Genomic DNA, 27,287 nt, shown 5'->3' on the forward strand with positions numbered 1-27,287 from the left:
TGTGCAAATGCTTTTTTTTTTTTTTTTTTTTTTTTTTTTTTAAATAATATTGTCCTGATCTATTTGGAAGTCCTTAACTTGATGTCCACAATTGTATGTCTGTTCAAGTCCATGATAGTCTCTGGAATCAGGCTATACAGAAGGGATCTCAGGAGGTTCTTGAACAACAAATAGTGCTCAGAGTATTGCAGTGCTTATGGAGGAGGAACCAACTGTCTTGATACCCTTCTGCATTAAACTGTGTCTTGTAACATCAGCTGTTAAATAGCAAATATATGGTTGCATAGCAAAACTGATTGAATTGCATAACTTCAGAACCATGCTCCTAGCAATCCTCATGTGTCCTCTGCTATTCCCTAAGGGAATAGATGCAGGATGAGTCCACTATTCTGCTATGAGTCCACAAGTCTAAAAGACAAGAAGACCTCAGAAGGGCGAGTCGAGGTTATTTTGTGCTCACAATGACAAGTCTGGGGAAGGCAAACACTATTCTGCCTTGGCAGGTTGGAGACAGCTAAGCTACTCAAGGTCTCAGTAAAAAAAATGAAGCTGAGATGAAAAGGCAATGAGGCAGTCTTTTCTCTCATTCTCAGCTGGCATATGGAAGACAGAGCCTGAAAACTGGCTTTCATTTTGGCTTTACACTTTAAAGAAGAACTTTTAGAACATCTTACTGGAGGAACAAGGGGTGTTGTGTTGTTTTCTGTATTATTGCAATAAGTGTTTACAGTGTGAAAAAAGTAAAATAAAATCAGTATTACAGCTCCACTCACACTGCTTCTCTTGATTTTAAAATATGACTTCTAGTTAATTAGTCATTAGTGTTGTGCACTTACCAGTAATATAGATTACTTTTTTAATGAAATTTTTTTGCTTTTGTCTTTGTCATCATCTTGTTATAAAAGTATATTCCCTTTTGAAAATAGTTCTTTCAGAAACCCTGTTGTTAACCTGGAATCTGGAGACCTTAAATAAAACCCAACAAAACAAAAAAAACACCCAATTTTTAACCAAGTGGGTTTAGGCTAGAGTGAGGGGAAGCAAAATATTTTGCCCTTATTTTGAACACTTACACACAATTTACAAAATATATGTAAATAGGCAGTGTCTGGTTATCTCTTTGCTTCCCTCTTCCATGTTAGTTGCCCTGTCTTGTGCATTTGTAGATAACGGGAAAAAATTCACTTCCATGTCAAACCACGACACTGACACATTTACCTTTTCTTGGCTTGGCATCTGGAAGGGAATTGTAAAGCTGTGAGAAATAAAGAACTTCCATGATGTAAGAGTTTAAAGTTAACAATAATTGTTGAATAATTCCAGTGTACATAAATCTAGAAAAGGTTTTTTTAAGTGTGGCTTCTCTGACTTGTGTTCTCTGCAGAGTGTGCTTACATCAGTTCCAGTACATGGGAAAACGATACATAGCCAGGTACTGTGTGGAATTTAAATTTCACTGTCTTGTTCATTAATAATTACACTGTGTAAGATATGCCTTGAACCTCTGTAACAAACAAATTGCACAAGTGGAAGAGTTACTGTGAAATGATGCATAAGATTTTGAAGTAAGTAACTGGTTACCATATTAACAAATCTGTATCTTGTATGGAAGTCTGGTATTTATTTATGAATGATCTGTGAGCTTTTTTTTAATGCTGACTTCAGAAGCCACCCTTTAAATGCTATCTTTTTCAGCATTTTTTCCTTGAAATAATGTCTTTGGGAAAGAAATTTGACGATGTTTTGTTTATTCAGTTGGCCATAAAACCATGTAAATTGAAATGTTTTAGAAATTTCATATATATAGTGGTTGTATTTGAAGGTGAGTAGTGAACATTCCAACACTGCTGGTTTTAAATTTGAAGTCCAAAGAAAATCTGTGGGAGTCAGAAACTTGTATTAATTTATTTTAATATCTTTGCATTATTTTTTTTTTAATACAAAGTGTTTTTTAATGGAGTAAAAGACAGCAACTTCTTTAGGCCTAACGCTGTGGTTGACATGGTAATAGTGTTATAATTAAACTGGTGTTGTTAAAATACTGGCCCTTTTGAACTCAGTGAGAAAGTTGTTGCTGACTTGGGATGGTAATACATTCTAACTATAATGTTAGCTTTTTTTGGTTTTAATTTAGATAATGTGAATCTTCTTCTACAGACTTGACTATCTCCTTGGAGATTTTTCTGGGGGAAAATAATTGTTCACATAACGTAAAAAGCTCAAAAATATATCTGGCTTTCTTAAGGCTTTGATTGTAATCTTTGTGTTCAAATGTATGTCAAACTCTGGATGTACAGGAGTCTATAATTTTCAGGCTTTTTGTAAAAGTTCTTCCAGCTGCTTTGTTTGATGAGTTTGTAGAGGACACTACTACACTTCTTTTTTGTTTACTGATCACCTGGTCTCTGTGCTGCATGTTAATGTTGAAAATGTTGAGCTAATGAAAGCATCTGGTGTTGTGAATTTTCCCAGTAAATGTAACTTTCATGTCTTTCACATTGTCACTACACTGAAGTATATCACAGTCAATGCACGTACTGTTAAAATACACAAATGACAGAGAACAAAAGGGAACAGGGAATTCTGAAATTCAAGCACTGGTTTTCATTTTTCATCAGCTCTGGTGGTGGTACACAATATAGGAAGTTAGCCTGTACTGATTGCTAACACAGATCACTTTTCTGTTTTCTTCATTTGATTGCTGCAAATTTAACAAAGTCTATGGCTCTTCTCCCTTCCTGCTTGGGTAAGAAGTATATGATGCTATCTCAGTTAATTCCTGCTCTCCTGTTGCATGTGTGCTTTCTAATTTTACTGCTGTGTGTCCTAACTTTTTTGCCAAATTTTTTTTTGCAATCAAAATAGAGGATTCAGTTTTGGGTTCTGAATATTTTCAGAATATTTATGTTTTCAAATACTTTTTTTTTTTTTCCTAAAGCTCTGAAGTAAATTTAGCACTTCGAGAGTGGCTGCTTGTGTGCTTTTGCTTTCATGCTTCGAGGTTTTGAGAAAGAGTTTGCTGTGATGCTTTTTTTAAAGCTACCTATTTTTGTTTTATAAAGAAAACAGTGAATAGGTTGCATTATAATTCCTTCTATAAAACTATAAAACTTCTTGTGCTTAACTAACAGCACTTCCTGTCTTGCTGCAGTTTGACATGTCTAACTTTTGCTTCTATCCCATTTCACCCATCTTGCAGGAACCAGGAGGGGTTAGGATCCATAGTTCATGATCGAAAATCTCAGACATTGCCTGTTTCCCGTAACAGAACAGGAATGATGCATGCCAGATTGCAGCAGCTGAGCAGCCTGGATAACTCTCTCACTTTTAACCACAGTAAGTCTCATGACATGATAACATCTGTCATCCTCAACCAGTACCACAACACCAGAGACAGGTCCCAGAGCCACACCAGTGCATCTCAATGACTTTTACTGTTCCAGGTCAAACGAATAGCTGGAAGCAGTCGATGGTCTGTTCTCTGCTTTGTGATAGAACAATCACTGCTGGGTGGTGCCATAACATGGAGCATGGTTAGCTACAGTCTGTCTTAAAACTGTATTTTAATATTTTCTTTTAGTTACGTACGCCTCAAACGTGTGCTGCACATAGGTACAAAATTTACTTTTTTTCCTATTTGTTTTATTAAGGTTCATTTTTTTTCTCCTACGTGGTCTTATAAACTACTAGTCTAAAATTAAATATAAGTATTCTGACCATATCTCCATGTTTTGACATCCCCTAAGGAGAAATAAGTTTCTTAGAATTTCTACAAAGATTGTGAGCCCATAATTGAGTTTGTCTGGAAGTGAAAAAGCGTCCAATAATGAAGTGATTTTTCTGTTTTCAGTGTGAGAAAGATATCAAGTATTCTTGGAATTTCTGTAGACAATGGTAAGATTTAATCAGGTTGAAGTCAGCTTGTATAGACTGCTGTATTGAAAACTAAATCTGCTTGTGGCCTATCTTTTTAAACATTCTGCTTCTAAATTGCAATATACTGTATGTAAAGTATTCTAAAGCATCATTTCTGAAATTTCAGCTTCAAAAAACAATGAAACTGGTTGACTAATTCAGTAAAATACAACACTGGTATTGAAAAGAGTTATGTGCAGTAAAACAATTATTTGAGCTAACTGTATTTTCACTGTGTTCATTCTTTGATTTCTCAAAGCGTATCTAACTGTCCCTTAAAATCTTTTAGCTCTTTTTCTGTAATATAAAGCAAAACTTAGCCTAATTGCACAAGACTTACCACATTGTCATGTGTAAAAGTGAGGAAAAAAATCCCACAAAACCTCTCTATTCATAAATGCATTATCACATCTGTTGCAATGTAAGAAATGCGATTGCTTGCTTTTAAAATGTCAGACAAGCATGTGGAAATTACTTTTTTTTTTCCTTGCAATCAGTCTGCTACTGCTGTATCATCATAATTTCTACATGGTTGTTGTTACAGAAAAGAAAGCCTTTACACAACGTGGCTACACATTTGGTACAGTATAATACTTTGCAGATAAAGACTGGTTAAAAAGAAAAAAACTCTGAGAAACAGATAACATGTCCCTGTGTAAAGAGATTTCATGCTTTCAGAACTTGGCCATGTTTACTGATTTTTTAGGAAACAATGAGCTGAAAGATTTTTAAAAATGCATGCTTATGTAAAAAGAAACTTTCCATTCTTTTCCAACTGAAGGAAATTATGAAGGAAGGTGTCTTATTCAGATAACTTTGTTTAAACTGATAATAGGTGTTTTTTTTAAATGGACAGTTAATAAATATCAGGATATTACGGATTGTATTGACCAAGGTTTTACAAATCGAAAATATGTTGCTGTAAAAACCACATCAAGTATTAAATTGATTTTTTATCTTTGTTCTTGTTGTTGTTAACTTCCAGTTTTGTTTAGTTGTCAGTCTGCCTCTATCATGTATTCAAAGTAGCATTTAGAGCTTGAATAATCTTGCAGATATTTTGTGTGGGATACATAAAGAAGGGGAGTGTCTGGTGGAATTAGCTGCTTTACTTGTTTCTAAAATCAAGATTCTTTGGCAAGATAGTTGTCTATTAGTGTAAATTATAAACTTATTTTCTCCCTTTCTAACCACCTAAGCTAGAAATAGAACTGAAATACTGTTATGTTACCTTTAATCTCTGAGAAATTTCAGTATAGTTTTGTGCTTAAAGAAAGAACGTATAAATCTAAAGAAACTGGTGGTTGTGGGTATACATGCGTAGTTCAGCCAAGGAAGCAAGAAAGTGCAGAAAGAATTGGCCAGGTGTCATTACAAAAGAGTTTGGCATTTCTTCTGTTCTTTTCTTGATCTCAACAAGTTTTTCATCCTTGTCATTGATTTAGTGATGCTAAGTTGTCTGTAAGTCTGATGTTCAAACATGACACAGACCAAATGTTTATAAAGCAGCCCAGTCACGTTTGTCAATCTGGTGCTTCATGACCAGTGTTAGGGAACATAAGTGATACATTATTATCAGTGCTGAGCCAGGATACGTTTTTAAAATTATTAAAATTCACTATGGAGCTAGAAGTGATAGAATGTTTTTTATTAAATATGGAGATATTGCATTGTATTGCTACAAGAGCAGAATTCATTACTTGGGTGGTAAACTGCATATAACTACAGGATTGTATTCCTTCAACTCTTACTATTTTGTATTTTTATCCTGGTTGACTTGTGATTAACTTGGAGACCATTGTAACATCACTAAATTGCCAAAACTACATATTTTCAGCTGTAACTTCATCCTACTGCAGTACTTACCAATATATGTGTGTATATATATATATATATATATAACTGTGTAGCTTTATATATATATATATATATATATATACATGTGTGTCTACATGCACATATATGTGAAATATCACATTGTTTTTAACTGCTGTTTAATGCTTCTGTTGTTGAAATTCTTAATATATTTTATAGTCCTTTGCAAATTATGTTAGAATAATTGTCTGACCATATTTGAAACTATTTAAATGCATATGAATTATTTTCCTGTATTGAATACTAACTTCTGTCAGGCTTTTTACTTGTTAATCTTTTCCTAGTGCAGCAAGTCTTTTGGAAATAAGAAACATTTAAATGAGTGTATCCAGCACTTACACTTCATTTGGAATTTCTGTAGGCTATGGCCATTCAGATGCAGATGTCCTTCACCAGTCTTTACTTGAAGCAAATATTGCCACCGAAGTTTGCATTACAATTCTGGACACTCTATCATTATTCACAATGGCTTTTAAGGTTTGTTCATGACTTGGTGTTAACTTTTCCCTTAAGTATCTTTGAGAATAAATACTTTTAAAAATTATTTTTTAAATTTCATTTTTATAGTCTAGTTAAATAGCTTCGCTATTTTTAGGTTTTCTAGCATTGTATTTTATTATTTTCAGGTAAAACTGGTAATATCTCACAGCAAAATGCTTTGGCTTCAGTTTCACATCATACACCCGCAGTAATCTGTGGGAAAAGCTGCTTCCTCAGTCTAACTTAAAAATTGTTCTAGGAGCTTTAGTGTCTACCTAACGTTAGTGGTAAAAGTGGCTTTAAAAAGGCCATGTGAGTTGAAAGATCTATGGCAAAACCATAATTGGACACTCTCAGACTTTCATATTGAATTTGGCTGCTTATTATAGTAACGTACTCTTTAATAGTTATTTGTGTGTTCCTATTCTGTAACTTTTTTTTCTATTTGTCCACTAATAAGACTTCTTTTAGTTGTATCAGTTGCTGTGGCTCTCCTGTGGAATCTTTATATAGCACACCCACTTACTTACCCCTCTTGGCTGTTTTTCTGAGGTTTTCCAGACTTTAAAATCGAAGCCATAAAAAGGAGAGATGATAACTCTAGCTTGTTTCTCCTCGAATTGGGGCAGTGTATCCAGATTTTTGCTTGAAGATTCAAATTTAGTGTCTTATCTTTAATCTAGTTATGAAAACATGAGCTTATTTACAATGAGATTCCTTTTCCTGGTAATTTAATTAGTAGAGTTTAGAGCCAGTTCAGTCCATGGGCCTGGTGACAGAATTGAAAATTAAGATACCTAGCTATAAAGATTTAAACAGGAATGAACACTAATTATCCTGTAATTATCAACCCATCATGCTTGAAATGACAATCTTTCAAGGTTATCTGTGTGTTGCATATTGAGAAGGTAGGCAAGAGTATGCCAGAATAGTCTCAAAAATCCAAACAAAACGGATAGGACAATCAGGAGCTTTTATGTAATCAACTGCACTAAAATACATAAAATCAGTCATATGATGGTTTGGGTAGTAAGGGACTTTAAGAGATCATCTAGTTCAACCTTTCTGCGTGGGCAGAGACAGCTTCTACTAGGCCAGGTTGCTCAAAACCCCATCCAGCTTGGCCTTGAAAAAACCTTCCAAGGAATTGGGCATCCTCTACTTCCTAGGGCAACTTGTCCCATTGCCTCAGCACCCTCACTGTAGAAAAACTTCTGCTTATATCCAGTCTGAACCCACCCTCTTCCACTCCTTTGGAGGCCTGTATATAAGCAGTAATGACAAGGAAGAGTCGAGTGCACCAAGGTGAGTTGCAGAAAAGGCAGGACCTTGTAGGATCACATTGTAATAGGAGATACTGCTATGAGAAAATTCCCCTGTCTGAGCTGCTAAAGTCAGTGTAAGCAAAGTCTGTTAATACTTTGAGTGTGCCCCTCAAAAAGCTATTAATAGTAATGGATTTAATTAACAGCTGATAAAAACAATTGTGTTCTATGAGTCTATTCAGAAGGTAACACTTCCTTTATAAGCAGCATTGATGAAGTGTTAGAAATACCTAGTTAGAATTTATGTATGTGTGTTTTATTATACATCTTGGTAATGACATAGAGGTTGTATTTTTTAAATGTCCTGCTTTTAATGATCTGTATGTGTTCTTAGAGTATTATAAATGTATTGCTGTACAAAACTCCTAAATTCTTGCTATTGTTTTAAAGAATCAGCTACTGACTGATCACGGACATAATCCACTGATGAAGAAAGTATTTGATGTATACCTCTGCTTCCTTCAAAAGAATCAGTCTGAAACAGCATTGAAAAATGTATTCAGTGCTTTAAGGGCACTTATTTACAAGGTAAGAAGTTTTTAAAAATCCATCTTCAAATACATGTCCAGTTCTTTGCTTAACAATATACTATGTAAGAATTTAAGAACTAACATCCCAAAATAAAGTTGGTGCATAAGGACTGATCTGATATCAACAGTGTGGAATGCTTGTCCTTTGATTTGCTGTAAAAATTGTTTTGTGTCATGAACTACTCTACCTTTCGTTCTTTCCACAGTTTGCGGATATGAATATATTTGGTTTTTTCTTGACATACTTATTTTATCAAGATCTGACTCTAGTTTTACTGAGTAAATTAATTTTCTTCTTTTTTCTCAGTTTCCTTCTACATTTTATGAAGGTAGAGCTGATATGTGTTCTGCACTGTGCTATGAAATTCTGAAGTACTGTAATTCCAAGCTGAGTTCAATTCGTAATGAAGCTTCACAGTTACTGTACTTTTTGATGAGAAATAATTTTGACTACACAGGGAAGAAGTCTTTTGTTCGAACACATCTGCAAGTTAGTATATTTTCTTCTTTTTTTTTTTTTTTAATATAGTAGATACACAGTTGCTATACCAGTGTGCAAAGCCGTGTCAGATAGACCTAAAATAATTTATTTGGGGTTCAATCAAAGTGGATACTAAGAAGATGGACATAAAATTATATTCTGTACAAGGAAATACTTAGAAACAATTGGATGACCCTGTGTTTTGTAGGAAATAAATTTTATTTGTCAGTGCAAACATTCTCTTTTGTAGATGTTATTTTGTTTGTTAAATGCTGTATCCTGTTGCATCTGAAGAAGGAAAAGAAGGCATCAACAAGCACACAGAAGTCTAAAATAAAACAAATAATTTGAAAATTGTGTGTCTTGACAAAGGTGGGAGCAGTAGTTTGCCAGTTTAATGATCACTGGCTAGTTCACCTAGCAGTCAGTCATGTGTCTTGAATTTACATAAGCCTGTTTTATCTTGCCTATGTTATTGTACAAGTAATTGGAAAAGAACCCCCAAACATTATTTTATTTAGGAGAATGATTTTTCAATTAAAGAGAACAAAACTTCTTTTGTAATTGCCTCGTAGATACATCTCAAGGGTGTTTCATGAAATATGCACTAACAAGATACTTGTTTCTGTCAAGGTTATTATTTCAGTAAGCCAGTTAATTGCTGATGTGGTTGGAATTGGAGGAACTAGATTTCAGCAGTCTCTTTCCATCATCAACAATTGTGCCAATAACGACAGAATTATTAAGGTCTGTTTTTATTCCTATTTCCATACTGTAGAAGGATGCTTGAAGACTCTTTCATAGCATCTTTTCCAGTTGTGCTTTATCACTTTGTTGTGCAATGACTAGGAAAACACAGTAGCTTACCTGACTTTTCCGTGTTTTAGCACACTACATTCCCTTCTGACGTTAAGGATTTAACCAAACGGATTCGTACAGTACTGATGGCTACGGCTCAGATGAAGGAACATGAGAATGATCCAGAAATGCTTGTAGACCTCCAGTACAGCTTGGCAAAGTCATATGCAAGTACACCTGAACTGAGGAAGACATGGTTAGACAGCATGGCAAGGATCCATGTTAAAAATGGAGATCTTTCAGAGGTAAGAGAAAAAAAATCAAATTAGTTTTAGTTCTGGTATAAGCATAAGCTTATCTTTATAGAGAGGCTATGTACTATATGCAGTTGTTAGCATGTAACATAATAAGTGTTTTTAACAATTTTCGAATTGTTGCTGGATTGGTTTCAATAGCTGATAAGTTTTTGTCCTACCCAAGTACATCTGTAAGTAATTTCTCGTTACTAATGTAAGGAACATGTTTAACTGCTATACTGACACACTACTAAGAATGGAATGCACAATGCAAGCCATGGAAGAGAGGCCTTTTGCTTAAAAATATCTTTGTTATTACTTGCTTAAACACTTAAAGCCACTCCTTGAATTCTCCTCCAGTTTCCTTTACTTGAAGAATTAGCTTGATTTTATTCCAAATTGCTTAGTAAAAAAACAACTAATGTTCTTAAAACTGACAAATAATTTCTTGTGTTGTTTGAAAAAAAAGGAAACATTTCTGTTTTTACTGTGCTGTAAAAATATTCAGTTCTAGCAAAAAGCAGAATTGGGGATTGTTATATGTCTTTATAAGACATTAACATTTTAACTGGATACAGATTAATTTTGTCTCTTTCTGGAAGGTTTTTCCATCTGAAAGTAAATTGTTTTGTATGAAATCATTGCATTTTATTAACATCTGTTAAAATGAGCATCATGTAAGCAAGTAAAGATCTCCAAAAAATAGAAGGTGCTATCTTCCAAACTCAGTTCTTAGTACTGGAATTCTCTTCTCCTACATGGTAGGAACACAGAAGGCATACACATTACTTTGTTATTAGCTTGTCTCTTGAACTGAACAGCTTCACCTATCTGAGAAGACAAGGTCTTTTAGTCTTTTTCAGTTATGTTTTTCATTTTTTTGGTTAAAATTTTAAAATCTTTGACTGTGCAACTAGATGAAGATGTCTGCAAATCATCAAGTTCAACTCAATACAAAGTATGAGTTAGAATTTCTGGCAGATTCTTACCTTTTTCCTTCACCTCCATTGTTTGAGGCTGTGCAGCCTCCATATTTGAACTGTTCAATTGATAGTTACTTTGCTGAAAGCCTAAACCTTTTTAATAAAACGAGAATGTGAAATCCTTTTATTTTTTTGGAGAAAAGTTGTCAATGTCAAATCCATTAAAAATCACAGATATTTGAAAATTATTCTGTCCCTCTTTTTTTTTCCTGTTTTCCAAACTGCACCAATCAAATTCTATTCAGAGATTAGATCTCTCTTGCTGCTCTCAAATGGCCTGTCACCACTTTCTTCTGCATTTTTCTTGGTCTGGAGCCAAAAAGCAGACAAAACAGGTCTATTCAACCAAATGTTGAATAGAATCATTAATAGCTTAACATTTAAAATACCTCCCCCCTAAAAGGAGTTTCACTTGTTTTTATTACAGCATGATGTTCCTACCTTGTGATTTGTGACCTGGGGTCACTCAGATTGTGAACTGCTGTCTGTGCCACTCAGTGCTCTGGTTAAGGAGTGCACTTGCAGAATTACTGCTTAACATAAGTAAGATGGAGAATTCTTGCAGTCATAGAATATCTCCTGCAGAGCAGCAAAAGGGAAAACTGAAGAAATTGTCTCGTACTGTTGCTCTCCTTATATACCTTGTTTTTAACAGTCCTATTTTAATTGTATTTGAAAAATTGTTACTGTTTCTGTTTTAGGCAGCAATGTGCTATGTCCATGTAGCAGCACTGGTTGCAGAATATCTCACACGAAAAGGTATGATGTCAAAACCTTATTTTAATGTATTTAAATACATTTTTTATTAGAGTTTGGGAAAATCAAGCGTTTCCTTGAGAAAGTTGTATGAATTTCAGTGTTCACTAGGGAAAAAATTCTGACATAACCAGGTAGCAAACTCACATACTTAAGAGTAAACTTGCATATCTAAAGGGCAGCATTTCAGATGAAGGCAAAGTAAAATTTTTGAAAAGTAAAAATTTTAGTTTTACACCAGAGCTGCTAATAGCTCAGATCAGATCCTTTCTAAAGCAAAGTTATCCGTTTATATTCTTGTTTCTACAAGTAGTCAGTCTCTCACTGCCTCTAGGGAAACCTGGCATTGCCAGAAGAGTCAAAATAAATTTGTACAAATTTTCAGACATTCAATCAATGATAATAGTGCTCAGGCTGTTTCACCTTGTTGTGGTATATTCTGTGCCAGCAGCTGTTTTTAAAAGTGGATTCTGATGACACTTGAGATAGGGTAGAAAACTTCCTTTCATCTATAGGATCAGAAGAGTTCTCAATCAGGGATTTGAGATATAACTTAAATTAACAAAAAGAGCTCTCTTGAAGAACTTTTCAGGAATCTGTTAAAACTGATTATGATGTTGAGATAGTGTTTCGGATTTGTGGGTAAATTCATGTTTGCATCTTTTCAGCTTTGCCTTTGCAGGACAGTTCAAAATGAAGTAAAATCATGAGTCTAAAAGATTACTTGTCTCTGTTCTTGTTGTGCTTCTCACCAAATGCTTGTGTAGTGTATAGGCTATTTTCTTTGCCCAGTGATTTCAGAACCTTCTCTGAGACCAAATCTGAAATAAGCTGCTAAGACAAATTACTGTGTTCATTTGGAAGCCTGATGATACCTGAGAATTAGTGATAGTCTCTATTTATTTGTGAGTCCTTTGGGTGTTCTGCTATTTTTGCATACTATCATATAAAATTCATTTCCTCTCAGTAATACAGAGGGTCAAACTTCTACCTTTGGTACTTCTAAGAAGAGAAAAGCCCCTTGCATTTGAGGCAATCATTCAATAAAACTTCTGATGGTCAGAACTCCTAACTGAGCAGCAAGAATCTTTGTAGGAATGAGTTGTAAAATAAATATGTGCAAATCCTTAGGCTTCCATAATAATTACTGATCACCTTTGAGGTTTTAATTGATACAGAAAATTCTGTTTTCTTAATTCAGCAGTCCGATGTAATCAAAAAAGATCTAAACAGCATAAGTAAAAGGCATGGGTTTCATGTTGGAACATTCTATACTCCATTTTTAATAAGTATTTTTTTTTTCAGTAAAGGAAGTTAGATTGGTATTTTGTTCGTTTTTTTCCTGGTTTCTGTGTTTAAATAATCTGGTTTGCCACCCCTTGATCATTTTTTATGGTTAATGTCATTCATACTATTAAGACTGGAAAAAATGATGTGCCAGGTCCTGCCCCTGTACTCAGGTCCAGCATGACTTCATGGCAGTTTTTAATTAAATACAGTAAAAGTTACCTTGAGTACCTTAGACTTAGGGTGGAGTAGATTAGACACAAATTTAAGATAAAGTAGGAAGATTCAGACACTACTTAGTTGGGTAGGTAAGGGTCCAGATGTTAAGGTTTTTGGGTTTTTTAAAACCCATTTGTACGTTCACAGTAATGTAAGGTCTTGTATTTTAATCATGCAGTGGGAGGCTGATCTATTTCTTTATTTATTTGGTGATAGGTATATTTAAACATGGCTTCTGCTTTATCCAGAATCACAAAATGGCCCAGTGTTATCCTGCTGGAGAAAATTAAATTTGTCTATATTTCTTTTTCAATGACAGGGATGTTTAGGCAAGGTTGTACTGCTTTCAGAGTAATCACACCAAATATAGATGAAGAGGCTTCAATGATGGAGGATGTTGGAATGCAAGATGTTCACTTCAATGAAGTAAGTAAACATAAAAATGTTAACATTTACGTACATGGAAGGGCTGGGGTTTTTGCAAATTTTATGTTTCAGTCTGGAGAACTACTGATATAAGGGATACAATAATTTTTTTCTGATCTGCTATTCATACCCTAAAGCTGAAATAAAAAAAATGTGAGGTGTCCCAGATTTTGAGAATTTACTGTATACATGTATTTTAAATATAGTGCTAGCACATCAGCTCAACACCACTTTTGGAATAAAAGCAAAATGGGGGCTTATTCTAGTTGACAGGATGAACACTAATGTGGGTTTCTTATCAGAGTTAGCAAAATCTGTTGTTTTGTAAAACTGACTTGGATTTAGAGTAATACTCCACCAGAAATCATGAAAATGTGTTCACTGTTTTTTTTTGCTGTTTAAGTTTGCCTAAGCAAATATGCCATAACAATGAAAGTAGTTTTACTGACACCAGACTCAGACTCGTGTCCATGTGTTTTTTCTGGCTTAAGTTTCACTCCTTGTGTCTTTGCTGATCCATCTGTGCAGGCTCTAAAGTAAATTTTACTAGTAAGCAGTCTATATGAAAATGTTAATAATCTTGCTTATGAAAAGCTGTCTGCACTGTGTATTTGCTGGTGTAGTTATGGAAGAGAGGAGCAGACCACAATTGGCAGCAGTCATGTTGGAAAACCCTCTGGTTTGTAAGCGTAATTGTGCAACAAAAACATTTTTCTTTTGTGTTTTAATTAGTGTATTGTAAAGCTGTATGACAACATTACTTGACTGTGCAAATTATTTTGTGTTTTGTATTTTTTTTTTAATTTTGTGCTGTCTTTTTTAAGTCATTGATTCTTCTGATCCAGCATGAAATGTAGCATGCTACTCAAAGCAATATGCAAGCTGCTCTAAGTTATTGAAGATCAGGAATTCTAGTGACTACTGCTGATGGAAAGTTTTGTTGGAAATTTCTGTCACTGTTTTCCTGCCAGAACATTTGTCAGAGTTAAATTATTATGCATTTTTTTTTTTAATTGGAATGTCTTTTTTCTTTTTCTCATTAGTCACTCCCTGCAAAAAGAATATACTGATTTTTCTGGGTCATTGAACCCTACACAAATTTATTTCCATCTCTCAGTATTTCCGTGGGATGGAAGTAAGCCAAGAGTGAAATTATAAGCCTGTACAGCTTGCAGAAGGATCAAACCAAGCCAAATTTCATTTTTTTTTCCTGCATGCAACCCTTTCTAAACTTAACCATGTAGTACACTAACTGATGAAATATTGAAAAAAGTTACTATTTTTCAAATAACTTTCAGAAGTTATCTGAAACATGGGAAAAGTAATAATAGGGGAGAAATAATAATAGTAATAATAACAGGAGTAACAATAGGGAAGAATTGTTTAGCTTTAGCTTTAGCAGACTAAAAATAATTTCAGAAATGCTTCAGAACAGGTAGCCCTGTTCCTTCAGGAATGGGAATTTATTCATAAATGGAGTATTTCCTCAGTGTGTTCATAAGTAAGCAGAACTGTATTGTCTGAGAAAAAAATGAGATGAATTGAGTACAGAAGTCAAAAAGCAGAAACCTCTTTCAAGCTGTACTTTACTACTACTTAGTAAACCGATGCTCTGATGAGAATTCTTCTTATACATGGTAACAAGCCATGTGGAATTTCTTCCCTTAAAACTTGAGATTTCCCTTTTTGCTAGTTAGAGTTAAATTTCCAAAGGAGCATTTACAAGTATTGGAAGATGAGAGAGAATCCCTTCATGTTTTTAAAAGGGTCAAAATATCTTTCATATTCTCCAGTTTATAAAACCTCTTCCTAATTAAGTGAATTTTTTCTTAAGACTCATATAGTTCCTCATTTTAAAAAAAAATTGAAATTTTGGGATTCTCAATTTAGTTCTCATTTTAAAAGAATTCTGTCTGATGCCAGGGTTACACAGGATAGCCAGATGAAAAATCCAAAATTTAGTTTGGGATTTTGCTTTTTAGCAAGGCTACTGTGTGCATTTAATCAAAACAGTTGTTGGCCTGTGACATTCCATGAGAGGCACTGTCCTGGGTTGCAGATGGGTAAATGAAAGAGCCTTGCAGGAGTACAGTGTACCTCTCAAGGTGGTACAAAGACAAATTCAAAGCATTGCACCTTTAAAAAAAAAATCAGCAAAAAAAGCTCAGTACAGGCTAAGCAGCAGATCTGCAGAAAGACCTGGCAGTTCTAGTGGACTGCCTGTTGAATGGGAATCATCAGTGCAGGTTGTGTTGTGTTTGAGAGGATTCACTCAAGAAGCAGAGGGAAGTGAGTTTTTTCCCTTTTATGCTGGCATTTGTGGAGCCCCATCTCTAACCTTGTGTCCAGCACTGACCCCCAAAAGTCAAGACAGGTATAAACAAACTGGAAAAAGACCAGCTCCTAAAGTGGTTAGTTGAAGAATCAGACTTTTCTGAGAATACCACCACTAAGAGCAGGAGGCTGTTCTCAGAGGTGTCAAGGGAAACATTGCATATATGGAAAAGAACTTTTCCCATGAGAGTGGGTAAATATCGAGACATGTGGCTCAAAAATGGTGTGTTGTTTTGCTCCTTCCTATCAGCTCTCCCACTTGAAGCTTGTGCTCTTTGTGTTCTTTTCCTTTTGTAAACAAAATTTTACTTTGCTACATCTGGATGCCCTCTGGTGTCTGAATTAAGACTTGTGTCATAAACCAGTGTTTGTGGACAGCCCTTGTGGTGCAGCAGTGACACTGGTCTGTCACTTGTCACCACTTGGCTGCTGAGAATGGACATACTGGGGAGTCTGCACAGCCCCATAATGACTGGGGGAAAGGAGGAAATGTTTTAAGGTCTGTTGCAGCACGTGGATAAGGGTACCACTTTTTAGTCTGTGCTCACAGTGTTAAAAATTGATTTTCTTAGTGATTTCTTTAAGCTTAGTCCTCTAAAGGGAAGAAGAAGATGGAATAGAGTAACATCTAAGCATCAGAGGAGTTTTCTCCAGCTTCTAGCTTCACCACTGTGATGCAAGAGTGATAGAAGAGGGTCCAAAGAAGTTTCAAAAATATCTAAAAGATATTCTTGTATAAAATACAAGGAGTATGTGTGTACACTCAGACCATTCTATCTTGTTTTGGTTCCTTTTAGCAAATTTGGATTGCCACAATAACTTAAATTACAAAGTCTACATAATTCTGTTTTGAGGCAAGATTTCCGTTTTCACTGGGAAGAATTTTGGTATAATTATTTTCTCTGCTTTTGATGAGTACTGAATTGTTTTACACTTTCAAATGTGTATCCAAATCTAGGATGTGCTGATGGAATTGTTGGAGCAGTGTGCTGATGGACTCTGGAAGGCAGAACGCTATGAACTCATTGCTGACATATATAAACTTATAATTCCCATTTATGAAAAACGGAGAGATTTTGAGGTACTTAATTCATCAAAAGTAAATTTGAGCAAGAAAAAAATCCTGAATTTTCAAGTCTAACTGCATGACACATTGGACATCACATAATAAGAGTGTTAAAATTGTAACTGAAATTTGAATGTGTTGAAATGTTTGTTTTAATTTTAAATAATTACATTTTTTTCGTTTAATATAAATAATTAAAAATGAGTCTTACATATTGTCATCCTGATGCAACTGCTAAACTTAATACTACCATTCAATAAAAGAATGTTTTCAGTTGTTACTGGCTGCAAGGACCTAACCTAATTTGTTATTTTAAGATAGGAAAGTTGTGCTTTGTTCTTCTCCCTCATTATTGTTTTCTTTTACTTTTAGAGGCTTGCTCACTTATATGACACCCTTCATCGAGCGTACAGTAAAGTTACAGAAGTTATGCATACAGGCAAGAGGCTGCTGGGAACTTATTTCAGGGTAGCATTCTTTGGACAAGTGAGTGTTACTTTCACTGGTGTGCTCTATGCAGTAAGAAAAACCTGAATTTATTTTACAAGATTTACTCTTTCATCATCTATATTGATGCCGTGACATCAAAAGCACACGGAATGTGTTCTGTATGAAATAAAGAAACACCATCAGTAATTTATTTTTAAAACATCTATCAATTCCAGTAAAATTCTTATAATTTTCCTCAGTAAATTTTTTTGCCTTTTTTCCTTTTTTCTTCTTTTGTTTACTACCTTAAGGCAGCGGTAAGTTTTCTGTAATGTCAGTTTTTAGCAATGCATTGACATAATGTCTGTAGTGCTACGGTGTGGTTTTGCAAGGCTGCTTCTTAGATTGGTATGCATTAATAGCCATTGCAAGTCAAAAAGTAACATCAAGCTCCATTTAGAGAACGGGTCACTCTTTTCTATGCATCAGTATTGCATGCTTCAAACCAAAGTTCTGGCTGTGTATTGGGCAGCTTCACATCCTCTGGTACTTGTCTAGAATGCCTCTGTATCCCTATGGTATCACGCATATGGTATCAAGTAATACACTTTCTACATGCATAGCCCAGTTGCTTAAATGTCCAGCTGAGCATGGAGAATTGTAAAATACTCTGAGCAGTATAATTTTACATGTATTCTGTTGTCTTTTATGACTTTATAGCAATACCAGTTTACAGACAGTGAGACAGATGTTGAGGTAATTACAGTGACTGCTTACAAAGCAAGCAATGCAGTACAAACTACTGCATTTCACCTTAGTTTGGTGTGGGTATTTTTGTCAATCTAGCCTGTGTTTATACATGATATGTTGTGCTTTTCTATTTTGTCTGTTTCGTTTATGAAAAAATATTTGTTTTCTGGTTTCAAACATGAACTCAACATGGCTTGTTGTTTTAAACCAATGAACTGTTTCACTTTCCATGTATTGTGCATTTAGTTGTGGTTTTAAAAACAATGGTGTGTGTAATAAGATAAAGAAGCATATACCAATAGTACATCATAAAATTAAGATCTTTGCATAATTATATTTCATCTTGTGGGATTAATTTTTTATAACTACCTAAGGAAAATTTTCAGATTATTTTTATGTAAACTTTTGCCAAAATAGTCACTTGTGGATCAGATAGTCCTGCTGGGCACGACTACCAGTTTTGGCGAGTGAAACAGTGCTGCAAGTTCACTTTTAAGTAAAAGTGAAAGAAACTTATCTCAAAGGCTTGGCACACCATAGAATTGCTACAAACTTTTAAAATTTAAACTCTATGTTTCCATTATCTTTCACTCATGTTGTAGTAGAGAATTACATTTTTCTGTTGTTTTTTATTCTCTTAGAAAACCCTTTTACTTATATTTTAATTTCTGTCTACTTAATGTTTGCTTGAATACTAATGTTAAATGTTTATATTTCCTTTGAACCACACACATTATGTCTATCTTAGTCATTTCCTTATGTTTTATTCCCCAAGATTCTGATTACTTTGTTTTTACAGGGTTTCTTTGAGGATGAAGATGGAAAAGAATATATCTATAAAGAGCCTAAACTCACACCTCTTTCAGAAATTTCCCAAAGACTCCAAAAACTCTACTCTGACAAATTTGGAGCTGAAAATGTCAAAATGATTCAGGATTCTGGCAAAGTATGATTTTTATTCTCTCTAAAAAATTCTAATATATTGCTTTCACTAGTATACTTGAAATAGCGTGGGATCACTGTCTGTTACTCATTTGCGTCTAAAAGCTCTACTGTTGGAAAGGCATGAGAGGAATATTATCTCCTACTAAGTATGCCTTTTAGAACAACCAAAAACTTAATTTCTGTAATGTTACCTCACAAAACAATAATTGTATCTCAGAATAAATTTGGATTGCTATCATATTCTGTGTTAACTTTAGCTGTATTTCTTGTCCATTCATGCACAGTCATTCTTTGGAAGTTCTTCCCTTTCCCACATCTCAGCCTTAGACTTTATGGTGATTTCCTCTTAGTATAATTTCATGGCTCTTTTTGTTCCTTGATAAGGGTCCTTTTGAATCCTTGATTCAAAAATTTCTGTGCATTTTGGCATTAAAGTGCAGCAATGGTGGGCATTTCAATATTTGAACTTTAAAATGAGAGGAGGACTTGATGAAACGACTGGGTTTCATGATCATGAGCAGTTAAAAACCTCCAAAAAGCAAACAAACCAAAACAAGCCAAAAAATCCACAACGTGCTGTAATGCATCTGTCTTTATTCCTAGTAGTTAAAAACTGAGTACAGGAAACCTCTGTGAAAGCATGAACATTTCCCATGTTTTCAATAATTTAGAGGTTAAGAGACCAAATTTAATTTCTGGAAGTTCTGTGACTACTGTTAGATCCACTTTATTCACAATGTAGCTATTTGATTTTTTTAAATCTTGTTTTTAAGGTAAATCCTAAGGATTTAGATTCAAAATATGCATACATTCAAGTTACACATGTAATTCCATACTTTGAAGAAAAGGAGCTGCAGGAAAGAAAAACAGATTTTGAAAGAACTCATAACATTCGTCGTTTCATGTTTGAGATGCCTTTTACTCAAGGTGGTAAAAGACAAGGAGGAGTAGAAGAACAGTGTAAGCGACGGACTATTTTGACAGGTACTGATGGAATGGAATGCTGTGACTGGAAGCATTAGTTCAAATGATCTAATTTTGTTCTATATGGGTTTTTTCATTTCACCTAACTAAGTCCTTTATAGCTATCAGCTAAAATCCTTTTCATATTTTTGGCCACAACTAGGTTTTTCAGATTGATTTCTTCAGTGGGGAATCCTCAAAATTATTATCTCTTTTTCCTTAAGCTTCCAGAATTCTGAATCTGGAATCTGGCTCTCCTTTTTCTTAGAAGAAGACTATTTTGTGTTTCGTCTCTGTTCAGTGCAAGTTTCTGTATTAAAATAGTTGTAAAAAGAACAAGTGACTTATAATAATAAAGTGACTTTATAATAAAAAATTACTTTATAGCTGTCCGTAGCCAGTACTTGTGAGGAAATAGAAAATACAGCTTTGCTATTTTGGAATTCTTCTCTTCCTTGAGATTTGTGAATGTTAAGCAATTATTTTCAGAGTTCTCATATAAATTAAGTTCCAGTGGTTTATTTCTTGGTGGTAATTACTAGCAGTAATGACAGTGATCTTTCTTTGCTGTAATGCATGTAACACTGTGCATATTTACATTTCAATGTCTTGCTTCCCCATCCATTTGGTAGTATTTGTAATTATATAAGTTATTAAATTGGGCAGCTAATTACATCAAAATGAGATTTTAGCATAAGATTCTCTCAAAGCACACCTTATTAAAAAAACTTTTCCTGACTAAGTTAAACTTGTTTCTGTCCACAGCCATACATTGTTTCCCATATGTGAAAAAGCGCATTCCAGTGATGTACCAGCACCACACTGATTTAAATCCAATTGAAGTAGCCATTGATGAAATGAGTAAAAAAGTTGCAGAGCTTAGGCAGCTTTGCTCTTCGGCCGAAGTAGATATGATCAAATTGCAGTTGAAGCTACAGGGAAGTGTCAGTGTTCAGGTAAGACCTTTGCCATGCAGTTTCATTTGCTTCTGTCCTTGAAAACTTATATAAGTAGCATTTTATAATTGGTTTCTATTCTGCACGTTCAAGAGTGTCCTAAATTAGAAATATGCTCACTGTCTGCAGTTATTTCCTGAATGGGAAAAGAAATAAAAGTATTTGATATAAACAACTGATCAGTTACACAAAAGAATTAAGATTCATATCTGGAATATGTTGCATTACAAGCCCCACCAGATTTTGGTGTAAAACTGAAATTGCTAGAAGATGATAGATGAACCTGAAGATAAATTAGCATATTTTGCCTAGCTGTAGGTCTGCCTACAGTAGGTCTAGCATATTTTTGTAAGAACCTTATGGAGATAAAGAGTGAATGATAATATATAGGAAGAAGATAACCATAGAAAATCTCACTGTGTGTGCCTTTTTGCCTAAGGCAGGCAGGAACTGGAATGTATAAAGAAGCCATCAGATTCACCAAAATAGGGTACCTGAAGCAGTTGTAGCATGTATAAGTCAGTATGGAAAGGATCTTCAAAAAATACAGTGACATATGTGCTGCTCTATTACTTTAAACTGATTGGAAACAAAGGAACTGTTAACACAGTCATCTTGATATAACCAGCTGTCTCATTCAGCAGGAAAGGGAAAAAAAAAACAAACCAAGGTTCCAGAATCAGTAAGTTGTCAAGCTAGTATTATGGGATGAGAATGGAGAAGCTTGTATTGATAATATGAAGGAATAATAAGGATGAGTCGTAAGTCACTGAAAGCACTTCTCCTGTAGCTGCCCTAAGAGCACAATTAAACTTCTGCAGGTTTTTGCAGAATTCTCAGCTTGGAAATCTCTTTTCAACAGATACACAGACCAAACACTAGTAGGTGAGCTCATTTTCCCACCCTAATTGCATAACAGAGATGACAGATTGGCAATATCCACAGTTACTTTGCCACATCATTGAAGTGGTTTCTTTGTACCGGGACAGGTTTATAGCACTAGAGAGTCCTCTCCTGCTTTAATGCTCCAACTCTAGCAGTTTTCTTCTTTTCTAAGTCCACAACTTTTTTGAAATCTATGTATTCTCATAAGAAAATCAAATCCAATAGACACCTGTAGCACCTGTTATTGCTAAGACAGTATGTCAGATATCTGACTATTTTTTAATTCTTGTTCTTTTTAGGTTAATGCTGGTCCATTAGCATATGCAAGAGCTTTCTTAGATGACACTAACACCAAAAGATATCCAGACAATAAAGTAAAGCTCCTAAAAGAAGTTTTTAGGTATGGCATGGAAGGTTTGGGATTTCTTGGGGATGGAGGAGAGGGAAGAAAAGAATGGACCTTTTTTCCAAGACTCATAAAAATTATTTTTGAAACTTTTAACTTTTAAAGTGTTCTAGTTCAGTAAAAACATACTTTAAGCTGACATTTTAAACCAGTCTTTTGGATTTCTGTTTGAGAACTTTCTTATTTTCTCTAAATCAGGCAATTTGTTGAAGCCTGTGGGCATGCTCTGGGTGTAAATGAACGACTGATAAAGGAAGATCAGTTGGAATATCAAGAAGAAATGAAGGCCAACTACAGAGAAATGGCAAAAGAGCTTTCTGAAATAATGCATGAACAAGTATGTGCTGAAATTAAGTTACGCATACCATCATTCAGAATGTAACTATAATGTGAAAAGAGTAGGGGAAATGTATATAATACTTTACACGAAAGGATTGTTTCTTTCTTTTCTTTCTATCAGAGTATAAGCCTGCCAAGAAATTGTGGACCTTAATTTTTTTTGCTTGTGTATTTCGTTGGCACCAGCCTGGTTTTTTGTAGGCAAGGAAGACTACAATAAAGATAAAACAAATGTAATGAAATTAATATATATGATTTGCAAGCGTAGCCCTTTCTTCTTCAATTTTGGAGGTATAAATAATTGCTTTTGCAACAAAGAGTTACATATCTTTCAAGAGGTATTCCAATACATTTTCTTGAGGGAAGTCCAATAATGACAAGCTAGAAATATTGGGGAAGGAAAACCAGAACTTTTGTGGAGTGAGATGTACCACTCAGCCTTTGCATCTGGGTTCCATGGTAGAAATGTCTCATGACTTCAAAGGCAAAGATCATTATTTCTAGGAGGACAGGAAGAGCTGAAGTTCAGTGCTTGGTCCCTGCCTTTTTGACATTTTTATTCATCACTTCAGCCCTCTTTTCTTTCATCCACTGTTACTTTTATAACCTTTTTCCAGAACCACAGAATAGTTTATAATTCTAAAGAGATTTGCCTTTATTCTACCTTTGCTTAGATGGAACCCAAAACTTTTATGGCAACTTTTTTCTATTCAAAAATGGGCCACTTATCTAGAGTTCACTTCTCATGCTTTCTTGCTTTCCATTATTTCCCAATGTGGTTTGTCAGGTACTGTGTTCTGAGTAGCTCTGTGATATGATATAATCATGATGAAGCACATTGGCTTTATTTTCCTTCACCAAGTTTGATATCCTGTCACAGAGAAGAGCTTATGACACAACTCTTTTTAATTACCATCAATAGAGAACATTGTGAACCAAAGTTTATAGGAAGTGATACCATTTTTCCAGAATTAAGTAGTTGGATTTGGTTTTTTAATAAGAAACAGTAGTAGAAGAAAATATTTTTGAAAGATTTGTGGAACAGAAAAAGAGTTTGCTTAGCTAACAGAAGTGGGATAGTTTGACTATATTTCAATGTGATTTATTGATAAGCAGAGGAGGATTTGGAATGGAGGATAACTGATTGGAAAGCTGATTGAGATGAACAAGGTACATGAGAGAATTAGACAGCGATACAGAATACCCCTTTGGAAAGGAGAGGCAAGTGTTTTGGTCAAAGAATTTAATGATAAATGCAAGATTAGCATTCCCCTGGTACAGGAAAAAGTAAAAGAATATAATGAAAATTTGTACACAAGAAAAAGTACTTTCAACTCAGTGCAAGATGTAGATGTTTAAAAAATGCTGATGTATGTGAGTTTTCAAAGATTGGTGATAAGAAAAAGCATGTCCTGAAACTTCAGGAGTAAATCACATTGCCCCTTCTCTTGGTTTACATTTAGACAAACATCTGATATCCATAAGATACTGTGAACAGAACCTGAAAGTACAGAACTGACTGCAGTAATATGTACTATAAGCCTATCACTGTGTTGTTATACAAATGTCATTAGTTGTACCTAAGTTAAATATGCCACCAATAAATATTTTATTGGTGGTTTTGCTTTGTTTTCCTTTAGTTGTTGTTTTTTTTTTTTTCCAATTAGACTGATAATTCCCCTGAAGGCTTAGAAACATGAAGGTCTTCACTTAAATCTTTTAAAATGCCTCTTTTATGTATCTGCCTATTGCTGTTTTGAGAAAAAGCTCTGCATCACTGAATAAACTATTAGCTGTAATGTAACACTGCAAGGTCTTAACAAGTGCAAAAAATTTGTTATAAAAATGCATAAAGAATCTTAACAGTTTTTTTTTTTCTCCTCTGCTGCTTGCCAATATGATCAGATGGGATGGTAATTAGTTTTCTCTACTTCTGTTGTATTAGTTTGTCTAATCTTTATATAATTCCTTTTTTTATGGTATTTATAATTGCAGCATCAATTTGTTTATAGCTGTTAAGAATGAAATCTTTTCATGTTTCGATAGCTTTTTGTAAGAAATGCTCAAATCATACTTCTATAGAAAAAAGGAAAACCAAAAAAGGGAAAAAAGTGACCTTGTCACTATGAAATTCCTTTTGAAAGTTAACAGGAGGAATGATAGAAACTGTCCAAGCACCTTCTGCAAAGGACGGTGTAATATGTGAGTTAGGAGAACTGATATTGAAGAAGTAACTTCTCCTAAATCTGGGAGAAGATGGCTGAAAAGAGTAACCATTTCCAAAAAGTTTTGTGCAGAAAAATACTGGGAGCTTGAGTTGATAAGCAGCACATCAAGAAATTGGTTATCTGTTTTAGATATGCCTGTGCCATTTTGAAACATTTTGGTAAATACGTGTCTTTCATTTTAAGATTACTCCGGTGGAAGAAAAGGCAAGTGTCATGCCCAACTCACTACACATTTTCAACGCCATAAGTGGAACTCCAACAAGCACAACAGTTCATGGGATGCCCAGTTCTTCTTCAGTTGCATGATTGTTTTGTAAAGGAAAGTATGTTTGTTTCTTTTGAAGTTTGTGGATTTGCTTCATTGTGTGCAAACTCAGGATGACCTTGAAGCTAAATGTTGGGCACATGCAAACTGCGTAGTTCATACGAATGTCTGAGCACACTTAGCAAATAGCAGTTACTGGTAATAGTCTTTTAGAGTAAGGGAGGCACACATACATATTTTTTAATCTTGCTGGTAAAATTTAAAAGTGTTCACAATGTCATTGCAGAAGTGCGTGTTGGAAAATTATCAAGTTGAAGTTAGCTTCTGTTTTTCATTAGAAAGTATTATTAAAATGAATTGCACATTACAAAAAAAAGTGTTGTGGGATGTATTTTGCAGATATGTAAGATTCAGGTGTTCTTTTTGTGTATGGCACATAGAGATTCCAAGTACAAGAACTATTTTGGGGCTAGACAGAGACACTAGTTTTTGGGGTTTAATGGAACTGACAATAGTAGTTTTTGTACCATTTGGCAAATTGTTGTGCTTTATTTTATACCTTGTTGCATTTTGGAGGTATGCAAGCTTAGATCTTACTAAACAACTAAATACAACCAAAGGTCTGTATTAATGAACACTGAGTTATACTAAAATATCAATAGTAGTAAATTGTTAATGTACATATTGTTTGTTAATACAGTCCGTACAGTCTGTACATAAATGTATTACATTTCTAAGCATTTTTTTAATATTCATACCAGCTCTTACCATTCTGCTTTCAGTTTATTTTGAAAATTTGCTCATTCCAAGTAAATGCAGACTTTACAGTTCATTTATCCCTGTATATAAATAAGTGCAATATAAAGATGTATACAGTCTTTGCTATGTTAGGTTTATATGCAGTTATTAAAAGAAAAACCTTTTTTGCCAAAGCAATGGAGTATGTAATTGGTAATCATGGTTACTGTGGTAAATGGTGGTATAATTTAAAGCTTTTTCCATATTCTTATTCTTTTAAGACATTAATTTAGTAATTTTATATTTGGGGAAAATAAAGGTTTTTAATTTTATTTAACTGGAAGCACTGTCCTGCTGTAATTAAACATTCTGTACTACATCTATATTAAAAGAAAAAAGGTAGTTACTTTTCTCACTGTGTGCTGCGTTTTTTTGTTTTAGATTCACTCCTGACATTTAGGAAAAATGAAAGCTTGATTTAAAAAAAATGGCTTTCTGCATCCTGCATATGAGATGCAGACACTTGTAGGTCTTATTTCATATTCCTTGTCAATAAAGGCAATTAAATTATTAGTCAAGACATCAGTTTCGAGTCCTTTGCATTTGACTCTAGTACCGTGTTCCTGTAACTAGAGGTTGTTGTTCACCACAACACTTAATATTAGAAAGTCTTCAAAACTTTTCATCACATGACAGTAGAAATAATCTTTTCCTTATGACATGAGGTTTGCTGTCATTTTTCTGTAGCACAGCGTGAAACACATATGTTGCCATCACTCATGAAAGGTTTTTTCTAAAGCAGCTCATCTTGGCAGTGAAATGCTGGATATACTCTGCTTTTCCTAACTATGTTTCTGAAACAAAAATTCTCGTTTAAAATTCTTTTCCTTAAAGAGGGAAAAAAATCATACACTTCTAGACAGTGAACTCACAATGCTGTAAGAGGCATTATCTTCTCCTCTGCCCTAAAAGCTTCATACTTCTGTTTGTCTGTGGAAATGGGTGTAGGAACACCTACCTCAAAAGGTATTTCATTGTTGGGAGAATATAGAATATATCCTGTAAAGCTGTTTTGCCACTCGGGAAGACTTCTGTATCCATGTATTAAGAGCTATTATGCATATCACCATGGCTTCTTTTAATTGCCTCATTTTTTCTGACTTTTTCCACTTTGCCTTGGGAACAGAACTGACAGTTTCCCTTTTGTACTGAGACCTCTCTTGGGTGAAGATGCATCTGACAACTAATCTATAAATGTAGTTTGTATTCAGAAGTGAATATGTATATGTGCATGTGTGTGTGTGTGTATATATATACACACATACATCTAAATATATGTGTAACTCTTTTGCTGAACCTTGGCCTATGAAAAACAGCAAACTCTAGTTGACATTGCTGTAGATTTACACAGGCTTAAATCATTAATGATTAACACATAAATGATGTGTCTATAGACTTAATCTCTGTGATGCGTTTCTATGAGGGAACGCACCCTCTACCATTTAAGCTTAGTAATTTATAGTAATAAATGTGGGCATTTCCCTCCTGAATAATTCCTTCTGTACCAGCTTCCCTTCTCTGTTGTTACTTCTGTAGCATGTAAATTAATTTT

The 27,287-nt window shown here is 34.4% G+C and overlaps 1 protein-coding gene across 1 annotated transcript in view; it reads left to right on the forward strand.

Annotated features, from left to right (window-relative positions):
* Window positions 1-26,086, forward strand: part of DOCK9 (dedicator of cytokinesis 9) — an 82,859-nt gene extending 56,773 nt beyond the window's left edge. Inside the window, exons 37-53 of the mRNA XM_053969856.1 lie at window positions 1,385-1,432; window positions 3,200-3,336; window positions 6,152-6,267; window positions 7,986-8,123; window positions 8,433-8,615; window positions 9,240-9,353; window positions 9,494-9,709; window positions 11,385-11,442; window positions 13,265-13,371; window positions 16,664-16,786; window positions 17,144-17,257; window positions 18,750-18,896; window positions 19,669-19,879; window positions 20,624-20,814; window positions 21,999-22,099; window positions 22,304-22,442; window positions 24,856-26,086. Coding sequence (XP_053825831.1) covers window positions 1,385-1,432; window positions 3,200-3,336; window positions 6,152-6,267; window positions 7,986-8,123; window positions 8,433-8,615; window positions 9,240-9,353; window positions 9,494-9,709; window positions 11,385-11,442; window positions 13,265-13,371; window positions 16,664-16,786; window positions 17,144-17,257; window positions 18,750-18,896; window positions 19,669-19,879; window positions 20,624-20,814; window positions 21,999-22,099; window positions 22,304-22,442; window positions 24,856-24,978 — 2,266 coding nt within the window. The 3' untranslated portion in view covers window positions 24,979-26,086. The remainder of the gene's footprint in view (window positions 1-1,384; window positions 1,433-3,199; window positions 3,337-6,151; window positions 6,268-7,985; window positions 8,124-8,432; window positions 8,616-9,239; window positions 9,354-9,493; window positions 9,710-11,384; window positions 11,443-13,264; window positions 13,372-16,663; window positions 16,787-17,143; window positions 17,258-18,749; window positions 18,897-19,668; window positions 19,880-20,623; window positions 20,815-21,998; window positions 22,100-22,303; window positions 22,443-24,855) is intronic.
* The last annotated feature ends 1,201 nt before the right edge of the window (window positions 26,087-27,287 follow it).

This window comes from Vidua macroura, chromosome 2 (assembly GCF_024509145.1).
Source record: "Vidua macroura isolate BioBank_ID:100142 chromosome 2, ASM2450914v1, whole genome shotgun sequence".
NCBI lineage: Eukaryota > Metazoa > Chordata > Aves > Passeriformes > Viduidae > Vidua > Vidua macroura.